Source organism: Echinops telfairi, unplaced genomic scaffold (genome assembly GCF_000313985.2).
Source record: "Echinops telfairi isolate 266 unplaced genomic scaffold, ASM31398v2 ScPeMD7_70;HRSCAF=299, whole genome shotgun sequence".
Taxonomy (NCBI): domain Eukaryota; kingdom Metazoa; phylum Chordata; class Mammalia; order Afrosoricida; family Tenrecidae; genus Echinops; species Echinops telfairi.
In genome coordinates, this window is record NW_022103968.1 from 14,926,574 (window position 1) to 14,939,161 (window position 12,588).

At 50.7% G+C, this 12,588-nt stretch overlaps 1 protein-coding gene across 1 annotated transcript in view; it reads left to right on the forward strand.

The window, feature by feature from the left end:
* The first annotated feature begins 320 nt into the window (after positions 1 to 320).
* LOC123521801 (actin-binding LIM protein 1-like) overlaps positions 321 to 12,588 on the forward strand; it is a 77,731-nt gene continuing 65,463 nt past the window's right edge. The window contains exon 1 of the mRNA XM_045291240.1: positions 321 to 440. Coding sequence (XP_045147175.1) covers positions 425 to 440 — 16 coding nt within the window. The 5' untranslated portion in view covers positions 321 to 424. The remainder of the gene's footprint in view (positions 441 to 12,588) is intronic.

A 12,588-nucleotide genomic window follows, 5' to 3' on the forward strand; every position in this document is an offset into this window, starting at 1 on the left:
AGGGACTCGGTTTGACTTAGGGCGGGCGACAGTCCCTCGCCGCTCCCCCCACCCCCTCCCGTTTCTGGCAATCATTTATCAGACCCTGGGAGCCGGCCAAGGCTCCGGAGCATTTTTGCAGCCGGTTTTCTTTGGGCCCGGCAAGAGGAATGCAAGGTGGTGTCAGTGACCGGAGATTAGGACAGTGGAATTTTGCATTTGTTACAACAGCCGCTGGAGCGGAGGGAGGCGGCGGCGGCGCCCGCAGGGAAGCGTCCCGGGCGGGGTGCGGCTGCCACTCGGCAGAGCGCTGGGGCGCGGGCAGGGCGCGGGCTCGGAGGCGGCCAGCAGCCCGGGACTGCCCCGCGGGAGGCCAGGGCGAGGCCCCGGGGCGAAGCGTCCATTCCCGTAGCCCTCCGCCCTGCGCGGCCCAGGACCCGTTGCCATGGTGAAGGAGAAAGGTAATTCTAAATATCCTCGCGATCCGGGTGCACGGCTGCAGAAGTTGGAGCGGCCCTGCGGGGCTCGGCCACCGCGCGGGGGATGGTCGATGGGAAGCCGTGCGACATGTTCTCGGAGGGCTGGTGGCAGAGAGCGCAGACTCTTCATTAAGAGCCTTTCATTGAGCAGCGCCCCCCGGGGAAGCCCATCCATCTCGGCGGGCGTGTTTGCCGGCCCAGCGCGCGGTTGCTGGGCTGGGGCTGGAGGGTGTATTTTGAGCCTTCGGCTGTGCGGAAGGTTTACCTGGCTGCCCCCTCGGACCCTCCATTCTCATTCCGGCTGCCCGCACTCACCCAAATACATCGTGTAATTAATAGTGTAACGAAGGGGCTGCCCCGCCCGCTTGCGGTGTGTTGGGACGTGCCCCCCGCCCCTCATCCCGCCCAGCTGGGACCAGTGGAGAGGAGACGCCAGGCCGTTTTAAAGGTTTCAGGTGTGTCTCTAACCTGTCATTTCAGCGTTGGCCCTAGCCACACCTCCAAACACCTTCTGATAGCACAGGTGACAAAGCCACGCCCTAAGGAGCCTGCAAGGAGGGCGACGGCAGGCCTGCCTGGCCCTGGGATACTGCCTGATTTAATTTTTTTAGTGCACTAGGTGCGGTCCTCTTCTGAAATGTAAGCTAAAGGTTTTATTATTTTATTTTTTATTGAAGTCTGGCTTCACTGATGAGTTTATTTGGGAAACGTAAAGATGACAACGGTGGGGAAATTTTCTTAAGTCACGTGTGGATACTGCTTGAGTTAAGAAAATATTGTAGAAGAATAGAGGGGAACATGAAAGCCCTCAAACCCTCCTAAGTCAATCCCACTTGCCTCTCTAGAGGAAAAACTGAATAATGTGTGTGTGTATATCTTCCGCCATGGGAATAAGTTAGATCGAAAATAATTTTTCCTTCATTTTTAAATAAATCATTTTATTGGGGGCTCATACAACTCTTATCACAATCCATACATACATCCACTGTGTCAAGCACATTTGTTCATTTGTTGCCATCATTATTCTCAAAACATTTGCTTTCTACTTGAACCCTTGGCATCAGCTCCTCATTTTGACCCCTCTCTCCCCGCTCTCTCCTCCTTCATGAACCCTTGATAATTTATATATTATTATTATTATTTTGTCATCTCTTACACTGTCCGACATCTCCCTTCATCCACCAAAAAGGATTTTTCTATGACTTGATTTTTTACTTGCAGTATGTCTTGGATCTTCACCAAATGGTTGTAATAGAATTAATATGATATAATATACAACATAACCTACAATCGTGTCGTGTAGTGTACCCTCTGCTTTTGTTCTTTGGTGAACTGACATTTCCTTCATGGCAAGTTCCTTCCTGGGAGGTGGGGGGTGGGCATTGCCGCTCAGGGCAAAGAGATGCGGGCTGGCTCTGGCCTTAGTGCTCTTCATGTATCTTTCATGCTCGTAGGCTTCCGCTCCGTTAGAGGGACGACAGGTTCTTGTCATGATGTGCCTTCTCTTTGGGGAAGGGGCGTCCCAGGACCCCCACTCTAAGCAGCACAGGCGTTGACATTAGCCAGAGGTCACATCTCTGCAGTCTTCCCTCTCCCCAACCAGGACAGTCTTCACATGGATGGCAGATGCTAATGGGTTTGCTTCCGTTTCCCCAGTATGTGCAATTTATGAGTGATAGGAAAAGGGCTTACAGGAGTCTGTTCTCTATTCCTTTGGGGTCCATGGAAGCCCCCGACTAGCACTATGTGGTTTGCATTATGCAGCTGAAACACCCCACGGCCATGTAGTCAATTCTAACTCCTAGCTGCCCTTATAGGACACCGTAGAACTGTTCCTTTGAATTTCTGAGCATGCACATCTTTCCGGGAGCAGGCAGCCTCTTCCTCCGTCTCCCTTGGAGAGGTCAGTGGTTAGCCACCCTGTGCTTCAGCCCCTGCACCCCCTGGGCTCCTGATAGACACTCCAAACCAAACCAAACTCATTGCCACCGAGTCCATGTCCACCACAGCAACCCTCCCAGACAGCATCCAACTGCCCCTGTGAGTTTCCAAGACTGCGTGTTTGAAGGAGTAGAAAGCCCCATCTTTCTCCCCCAGAGTGGCTGGTGGTTTCAAACTGTGGACTTCAGGGCTCACAGACCAGCATGTTACCCCTACCCCACAGGACTCCTTGCTACACACGAGGACTCCCCGCATGACAACTCCTTCCACTAGTCATTGTAGACGACCCCAAGAGCCCAGGTCTCTGGGGAGGTGGCATACCAGTGTATTATAACCCTTTACCACTGATTAAAGGCTGTTCCTTTTTGATGTTGAGGTCTGTGTCAGCCCACGCTGCTGCCTCCGGCCTTCTGCTGGCACCGAGGTCGGCCAGCAGCCAAGGCAGGCAGGCATCCAGGCAGCGGGAGCAGAGCGCCCATGGAGAGATGAGAACACCAGGGCTGCTGAGGGAGGAAGGGCACTGGGGGCTGGGTCCAGGTTTCTTTCTCGAGATGAGAAAACGAGCTCAGAAAGGAAAAAGCAAGTTGCCCAAGGCCACGCAGAAGGTTCATTGGACCAAGCGCTGGTCCTCCACATCCCATCAAGTGATGTCCATGGATCTGTGGCTGTCCTTCCTACAGGGAGGGGACATCCTCGGTCTCCATCCTAGGTGGTGAGCAGACTCTGTGTCTCCAGCTTTGATTTTCCAGTGTTTTGTGCGGTGTCCGCTGTATCATAGATCTTGTCTCGGGGAGCAATTACAGGAGGCTGACCGATTATCCGAGCTGGGCCTTCTCACTCACCTCTGAGATCCTTCTAGAGCCCTTCGATCATATCTCGCTCTCCAAGAGGGCTAGATCCTTCCTTCTTCCTAGAGAGGATATGAGCCCCACTAGAACAGCGGTTCTCAACCTGTGGGTTGTGACCCCTTTAGGGGTCCAACAACCCTTTCATAGGGGTCACCCAATTCATCACAGTAGCAAAATGACAGTGATGAAGTAGCAACAAAAATAATTTTATGGTTGGGGGGTCACCACCACATGAGGAACTGTATGAAAGGGAACTGTATCAGGAAAGTTGAGAACCACTGCACTAGAGTAAGGTCAGACTAGGGCATTCTGAATTGTCCACCCCATGGCACATGGGAGCCTTCCGAAGGAGGAGTAACAGTAGACTCCCGCTCCCCCTTGCCGCTTAGAGCGGCTGCGCACATACTGGTCTGCCCCAGCATTTTCTCTCCAGGGTACAGTTTCTTGCGCCTTTCTGGTAGCGTGGAGCGGTGTTGACCGACAGACTTGGACCCTCCTTGGCTTCTATTCTCCTGACCAGGAATCCATTTTCTTCCAGGTTCAGAGACTTATTGATCCAGGAATCTTGATGAAATGGTTATTTCTCTGGCACGTTCAAGGGCACCTTCCCCTTGCTGTCTCCTGTAACAAAAGAGCAGGAGAGATTTTTGTGGGTTTATCGGTCAATATCTCTCTGCCTGCACTTGCGCACTCATCAGGCTAAACGCCAGAGGCCCTCGCTCCTCATTTAAAAGCCCTGGTTGTCTAGCTTTTGTGTGTGTTGGAGCAGACTTTAAAAATACACACAAGGGATTTATTGCTGCTGCTGCTTAGAGAAAATAAGAATTAGCAAACATTAGAGATTAAGTTATATAGACAAGCATTGAAGTAGTGGGGAATGCTTGTAGTTTAGGAACCGGGTGAAAGGAAGAGTTTACAGTCCGGGAGACAAGCACAAGAGAGCAGAGGTTTACATTTGGGCACTTCGGTTTGGGTTTGTTTGCTTTCTGTTTTCCTGTAAACCTTGTGCCACTGTCGGATGACCCAGCTTGCACTGTGCTTAACTTGGGTGTATCACAAGCAATTTGCATCTGACTACTAACCAAAAGGTTTGTGCTTTAAATGCACCTTGTAATGCTCTAAGGCAGTGGTTCTCAACCTTCCTAATGCTGCGGCCCTTTCATACAGTTCCTCATGTGGTGGTGACCCCCCAACCATAAAATTATTTTCATTGCTACTTCATCACTGTCATTTTGCTACTGTGATGAATCGGGCGACCCCTGTGAAAGGGTCATTCGGACCCCTAAAGGGGTTGCGACCCACAGGTTGAGAACTGCTGCTCTAAGGAGCCCTGGTAGCATTATGGTTGGTTACATGTTGGGCTGATAACCACAGGGTCAGCGGTTTGAAACCACCAGCCACTCTGTGGGAGAAAGAGGGGACTGTAAAGATTTACAGTCTCAGAAACTCACAGGGGGCTGTTGTAGCCTTCCTATGGGATCCCGATGAATTGACACCAGCTCCAATGGCAGTGAGTTTGTTTTGTGTTTGTTCTTTTGGTAGCACTAGAAGGAGCCCCAGTGTCAAAATGGGCTAAGAATCGGGCTGCTAACCACCCGGTTGGCAGTTCAAACCCACCAGCTGCTTCATGGGAGAAAGATGAGACTTTCTGCTCCCATAAAGATTTACAGCTCCAGAAATCCAAAAAGGCAGTTCTCCACTGTCCTGTCCATGTGCTGCATCCACTCTCTGACAGCGTTGCAGTGGAAGAAAGGCTGAGAATCATCTTCCATGAAGATTGGAGCTTGGAAAACCCAATGGCATGTTCAAGGAGCGCTGGTGGCAGGGTGGGTGGCCATTTGGACTGCTAGCTGCAGGGTCAGGAGTTTGAGACCAACACTCCTCTATAGGAGAAAGGTGAAAGTTGCTGCTTCCATGAAGATCTGCATTCCCTGAAAACACCAGGGGGTGGGTCTCCTCTGTCCTATAGGGCACTAAGAACCGGACTCCACCTGATGGGAGTCATCTGTATGATCTACCTATGCATTCTTACCTTGATTGTACATAGAGCGTCTATTCCTGAAGTCCAAAACCGGAAAGGATAAAAAACAAAACAAACCCATGGAGCTCCGCACTACCACACGCTGAAATTGGTGCAGTGGCAGCAGGTTTCTGTTGGTCTAGTGAGGACCCAGTGAAACCCAGTACAGTCCCCTTTCCAGGAGGGGTGCTCCTTCTCCACTGGATGTGCAGGTGTGTGGGTGTGCACGTGCACACACGCACAAGGCAAATAGTTTCTTTGGAGCACAGTTCCTCCCCCTCGGCATCAAGCACACTTTGTACCAGCTGGTTCTTCGTAAGTCTGCCCGGAGCACGGTCAGGTATTCAGCAGCGTCCTTGCCTTCTGCCCAGTTAATGCCAGTAGCACCAACCCCATACTCGTGGCAGTCAGAAATCCCTCCATGTGTTACCAAGTGCACCCGTGCCCTGGTGAGAGCCTCTGCACAGAGATCTGAGTGGCTGGTCACACCATGGCCACAGTGGTCTTCCAGGGCTAGATGGTAAGGCCACCCGGACTCAGTACAGAGAGGAAGAGGTGTGAACCACCATTATGGAAGTCAACCAAACCGAACTGACCCCTTGATGCTCATAAGGTTTTGGCTGAAACAAATGATTCAAGTCATGAGGTGGCCAAGATGTCTCTAAAGGCCTCTCTCTGCCTCGTTGATGGGCCTGCTTCCCTGCTCAGCTCAGTTGCTGAAGTGGAACAAATTGTGTTTATTAAAGCAGGTAGACCTTCAGAGATGTTCTCGCTCAGTGGTCTCCCTTTCACATTTGGTAACCCCATTCTGCCCAAGAAGCCTCCCTGCCAGCCCCACTTCCTGAGGTCTCCCTCTCTGTTTGCAAAAAGAAAAACCTGGGAACTCAGAGAAACCACCTGGACTTCCAAGACCTAATGTTACCCTCAGGCTCATTACCGTCTGTCGAGGAGGTAACATAGGTTCATAAATAATTCATGGGGAGTGGATGTTAAACAAGAGGGGGCTTTGGAAAGTGAAAGGGGGAGATTAAGCCCCAAACATTGTGACTGAGACTTTAAGGATTGGGGATATTTGGGCCCTATTGACATGAAAAGAAAACGATCAATTTGAGATGACCCACAATTTTAGGATTGATGGAACTTGGCATAAGATTGGGTGTAGGGCAGCGGTTCTCAACCTGTGGGTCGTGACCCCTTTGGGGGGTCAAAATAGCCTTTCACAGGAGTCGTCTGATTCATAACAGTTGCAAAATGACAGTGATGAGGTAGCAACGAAAATAATTTTATGGTTGGGCGTCACCACCACATGAGGCTCTGTATGAAAGGGTGGCGGCATTAGAAAGGCTGAGAACCCCTTGTGTAGGGGTGAGAGGCAGAAGAGGGTCGAATAGAGCTTGGGAGGGACTGGTGGGGTGGATGGAGAGTTGCTGATGGCGGTCGGGGGACAGAGGACACGATGGGTTCTGATCCATGAACCGTGAGCTAGTATTAGGCACAGAGGCCGAGGGAGCAGTCGTAGTGAGGCGTCCATGTGGTACCTCTTGGGCAAGACTCAGCTTTCTGGACCAATCTGTACAGACTTGCTGGACCTACCTTGTGAAAGATCCTATCAGAAATCGACCTTGGGGTCCTGCGGGATGCCAGGTTGCGCCCAGGGGTTAGTTACCATGAAGAAGGAGACACCACCCCTTCCGGACAGCCACTGCTATGCTAAGTATGCTATAAGGGTCTCGAGGTGGGACCCTGCGTGCTCCCTCTGAAAACCATGTTGATCTGCTTCTTGGCAGTGCCCAGGAACAGTGGTGCACGGCGGCTCCCACGTGTCCTGCAGACAGGCACCAAATTAATCCTCTTAGGACTCTGCTGTCATCGCCTCATTCCCAGCTCAAAACATAAACAACCCCCCCCCCTCCTTGCATAAATGAGCGACAAGGTTAAGTTCAGGGTTTCTAGCTTAGCGCTCCAGGTTCACCCCACATTCTTAAAACACCTTCCCTCCCCCACCTACATCAACGTCCTCCTCAGCCAACCTGTTTGATTTCAAACACCATTATTCCGTCCGCTGCAAACTGTGAGTGGTAGGCTTTTGGCTGGGGGTTTTGCTTACAGGGTCTAGAACACACTTTGTCATTTAGTAGCCTGTCAAATCTATTAATGGCTCCCGTGGTGTCATCCCTCCATTTTACAGATGAGCAAAGGGAGGCTCAGGGGAATTAAGAAGCTTACTAGACATCACCTCACTAGGAAGCAGAGGAGCTGGAAGCTCTCCCAGGCATAGCTAGCTATGGAACCCAAGGGAATGGTACTAGGACCCCCCTGCAACCTGCTTTTCCTATTTGACAGCTCTAAAGGGCGGGGTGGGGGGGCAGGCTAGGTGTTTGAGCTTCTCACCCTCAGTCAGGCTGCCCCCCTGCCCTAGTGGGAAGGACGCATATTCTCCTCTTATGCATTTACCAAACCCTAACTCAAGCTTCCCTACAGGAAGCTTCGTAAAGGTCCACCCCATCTCTGGGGATTTCGAGCATGACTCTGTGTACCTTAGTACACAGCAGAGAAGTTAAACAGCACTTTAGTCCCCTGCTCAACGTGAGGGACAGCTCCGTCATGCCTGCAGTAGTCATCAACATATGGTCTTAAGGAACAGCCTGCAGAGCTAGCTGTGAAGTGTTGATGTGTCCATCAACACTTGGTGTATGGGCTTACCTATGGCTAGAGACTCATCTTGCCTGCAGAAACCATGGATCACAGAAACCATGGATCACCCAATGCGTGTCACAGCGTGGACACTGGGCCAGCACCATCAACATTACCTGGGAATTGTTAAGGATACAAAGTCCCAAGCTCCTCCCTGGGACGCCTGGATCCTTTCCATGGTCCTTTATAGCCTACTGTTCCCGGGTCACAGCACACAGAACCCACCCTGTCCCTGCACATGGCCACCACTGGTGGGAGCCCAAACTCATTTCTGTCTCGTCCTCAAGGCAGTCTGGCAACTTGGGTTGTCTCCCAGGCCTTCTCTCTTACCTGCTAACAGTCACTGCACTTCGTCCCCACAGTTAGAGGTCAGGTGCAGTGGATAAACAGAGAAAGCGCATTGACTTGGCATCACCCAAAGGGCTGAAGTGGAAAGAAAATGCTTTTGAAATGTTGATGGCAACATATGTACAAGGGTGCTTCATACAACTGAATGATGGATTGTTATAAGACTTGTTGGACGCCCCCAAAGATAATTAATTAAAAATTTTGTTTTAAAAAAAGTTTAAGTTTTATTGACATATTGACTTAAAAATCACCTATCATACAGATGTTTAAACATATTTGAGATTGTGAAATCATCACTCTAAATCAATTTCAGGACATGTTCTTCTTTCTTGTACTTGTTACATTCCCTCCCTACCCCAGCACCAAAAATCCATGAATCCAGTTACTGTCTCTCGATTTACCTGTCCCGAATCTCCTATAAAGAAAACATAATACAACAGCAAAAATCAAGAACAAAACCCCAATAACAGAAGAAAACACAGAAAAGCCTCAGTTGAAAATACATTTCTAACTGAGAAGGTTCCAAGTGTTTCCAAGAAAGAGTTTTACATAAACGTATACACTGCATTCATGAAAAAGGGTTCTCGTTTTTACCAGCACTTGTTATTGTCTGGGTTCTTTCTTAGCGTTTATGAAGCGATAGTTCAGGCAAACTTAAGAGCAGGCGGGCGGACAGTGGGTGTCGGAGCTGGACATGGCCCTTTCTCCTGTCTCTCCCAGGGACCAGGAGGGATGAAATAACCTGCCTGTCATCACATAACCCCTCTCCTAAAGAGCAACCCATGGACTTCTCCAAATACCTACAGGAAAGGTATCCTGGGGAGGTTCACCTGCCCAGAGGAGAACCCTGCCATCTGATTCACGAGGAGGCCGCCCCTCTGGGCCACGGCATCCCCAAGCCCCTGGCTGTTGAGCGAGAGCCCTGGCATGGCGTGCCTGTCCTATGCCAGCATGGAACGCCATTGTTGGCATTCAGCCAGAGGCCTTGCAGAAGCTTCGTGACCAGGAGTGAGTGGATTTCTTCCCATGCGATTGAGCCTGATCCCAGCACACAGCCGTAGAAACCAGCTCAGCTTCCTTGTCACTGTGTGTGCTGTCTGCTGGTGACTCATACCGAGAGGCATGCTCATCCCCCACTGGCAGGAGCTGTGGATTCAAGGGCAAATGTTATTAATGGAGGGAGGGCAAGTCCTTGTTATGCCTGACCCCTCTTTCTGAAACACCCTGTTTGTGTTCAGACTGACACGATGAACACTGCAATAGCCCAGCGTGTCCCGAGGGTCACTGGGGTGAGTTTCTGTGTCTATTCCAGGCACATAGGTAGATCTTTCCCAGGAGCCTCTACAGTAGTGGTTCTCAACCTTCCTAATGCTACGACCCTTTCATACAATTTCTCATGTGGTGGTGTTCCCCCCAACCGTAACATTATTTTAGTTGCTACTTCATCACTGTCATTTTGCTACTGTGATGAATTGGGTGACCCCTGTGAAAGGGTTGTTTGACTCCCAAACGGGTCGTGACCCACAGGTTGAGAACTGCTGTTCTAAAAAGCAGGTTGGATATAGATTTCTGGGCCCTGACCCCGGAGTTCCTGATCCAGGAGTCCTAGGGTGGAGCCTGGGACCTTTTACTCTTAATAATTCAAAGTACTGTTGATACTATTGGCCCAGGGCCCACCCCGTGACACGCTGGCTGATTCATGGTTTCTGAGGGCAACATGAATCCCTAGTCACAGGTAAGGCCGTTCGTTCCCATTTGCAAGCTTTCTCTTGCTCACGCTGCACAGAAGACAGAGAAAAGGCAAGCATCCTTCGCCCATGACACCCTTGTGCAGAATGAACGTGCCTTTTTCAATAAAGCAGCCCTTCTATGCAATCCCAGGGACCAAGAACCAGCTGTCAGAATCTGACACTGGATTGCAGACGGCGTGGGAAGGATGGGAATGAGGGGGAGGCATCTTTTCCTGGGCTTGAGCAGAGCCTTGGAGAAGGCAGGGGGGTGTAGTGGGTTATGAGCTGGGAGGCTAACCACATGGTCAGCAGTTTGACACCACCAGCCACCGCTCCGAGGGAGAAAGAGGAGACTTTCTACTCCTGTAAAGAGTTACAGTTTTGGCCTGTTAGACTAGCTAAGGGCCCTTTGGACTTCTTTTCCAAAGTCTCCTCCTTCAATAAAATCACTCTTTTCAAACCTAAAAAAAAAAAGTCAACAGTTTTGAAAACTCACAAGGGCAGTCCTACCTTGACTTATAGCAGCGGTTCTCAACCTGTGGGTCGCGACCCCTTTCGGGGTTGAACGACCCTTTCACAGGGGTTGCCCGGTTCATAACAATAGCAAAATGACAGTGATGAAGTAACAATGAAAATAATTTCATGGTTGTGGGGGGGTGGTCACCACAACATAAGGAACTGTATGAGGCTCCCGGCGTGAGGAAGGTGGAGAACCACTGTCCTATAGGATTGATATGAGCCGGAATCCACTCCATGCCGGGGAGTTTGGTTTGATGTGGAGCCGAGGCTCAGGTTGGATTGGAGTCAAGGCCCAGGTGTGCGGCCCTCAGCATGGTTCATGGGTCTCAGAGGGTTGAGGGAGGATTGTAACCAGGGCTCAGACAGCTCACCGGAGCCCTTGGGTCAAAACTACCCAAAGTCAGTTTCATGAGATCCCTTGGCTCACAAAATGTTACACCGATCTTTCATTTTAGAAGAGCTAAAATAGGGTGTCACAAATTAGACCACCCTGCCCATTGCTGCTAGGCTGTGTCTGTCTGCTGACTGTCTCTGTCTCTCTGTTGCTGTTCGCTCTTAGGCTCATTGGCAAAACAAGGGCGGGTAGAAAATGCCAGATGGGAGAAAAGGGAGTAAGATGAGTTTTCACTGTGGCCCTAGGGTCTGATGGAAATGGGAGAGAGGCTGAGGACCCGCACTCCCCACTCCCACAAAATGGCATGCACATGTGTCCCCAGGTCCAGGGACGGTCCCGTCGGTGACACATGGACAGTAGGGCTGCATGAGTGTCTCCTGGCCAGCCCTGCTTGCTCTGCGCTGGACAGTCCTGAGGAACAGAGGTTGAGGGCAGAGAATGGAGTGGTCACTGGTCTGGAGCAACTTTAGTCTGAGCACCTGGGAAGCCCTCTTACCTCTCCCATGGGGACAGGGCCCTGCATGCCACTCTGAGGGAGCAGTGACCCAAGGCAGTGGACTTCTGTTCTCATCTCAAAGGTATTAGCCCCAAGTCTCTGAGAGACATTGCCCGGATAACCTCCAGGGGTCTACCTTCAGCAGGTTGGTCAATGAGTTCTCAAGTGTTGGGGAGGGCTGCTGATTGAGAACGCAGAGAGAGGACAACGGGAAAGGTGCGAACAACATTCCTCGAAGAAGACCCAAGGGGAGGCTGCATTGATGTCCCTAGAGGATTAAAAAAAGACCTGGTGGTGCTGTCGAGTGAGCATTGGACTGCTAACTGCAAGGTTGGTGGTTCAAACCTACCAGCCACTCCCTGGGAGAAAGACAAGGCTGCCTATTCCCTAAAAAGGTATAGTCTTGGAAACCCTAGGGGGGGGTATTATTTTAATCCAGAATTGATGGATGACAGTGGGTTTGGTTTGGTTAAGGAGGACATTATATTGGCTTTGAGAGGTTCTCGAGGTGTTCTGAGTTCAGGGGTGATGTTTGAGAGGTTCTCCAGGTTTCCTGAGTTCAGGGGTGATGTTTCAATCCACTTATATCCATAACACAGCACCTGCCCCACACTAAGCTCCAGCATTATCAATGAACCAATACCTGCATAGATGGGAGGCATGGTTGGAGAGATGGTTATGCTCAATCAGTAAATGTTTATTTTGAACCTGATAGAAGATAAGTAATGGAAGTACAGACACTAAGTCCAGCCCTTGACTCGCAAGGACTCACATTCTAAAAGTACGTGGTCGCATGTTTCAGTGACTGTGCTACAGTGGGAGATGTGCTCACTGGAATGCTATTGCTGTCATGCTGGGACTGTGGGTCAGGAAGTGATTCTTTCTGCTGGGAAGGTCAAGACAGGTGGGCTTTGAAGGGTGAACAGAAGGGTAACGAGGACACAAGGGAAATGGAAGAAAGATGCTCAAAATGAGGATGCAGCGGCAGTGAGGGGCAGGCTCTTTCTGGGGGGGTGCGTACAACCAGCCCAGTTTGGCCAAAGGTAGTGGCCATGTGATCCCGCACTTGGCATAAGGAAAGGTTAACTGCGACCTTAGCTGGGGGCCGTACATGCAAATGCCCCGAGAACCAGGCAAGTA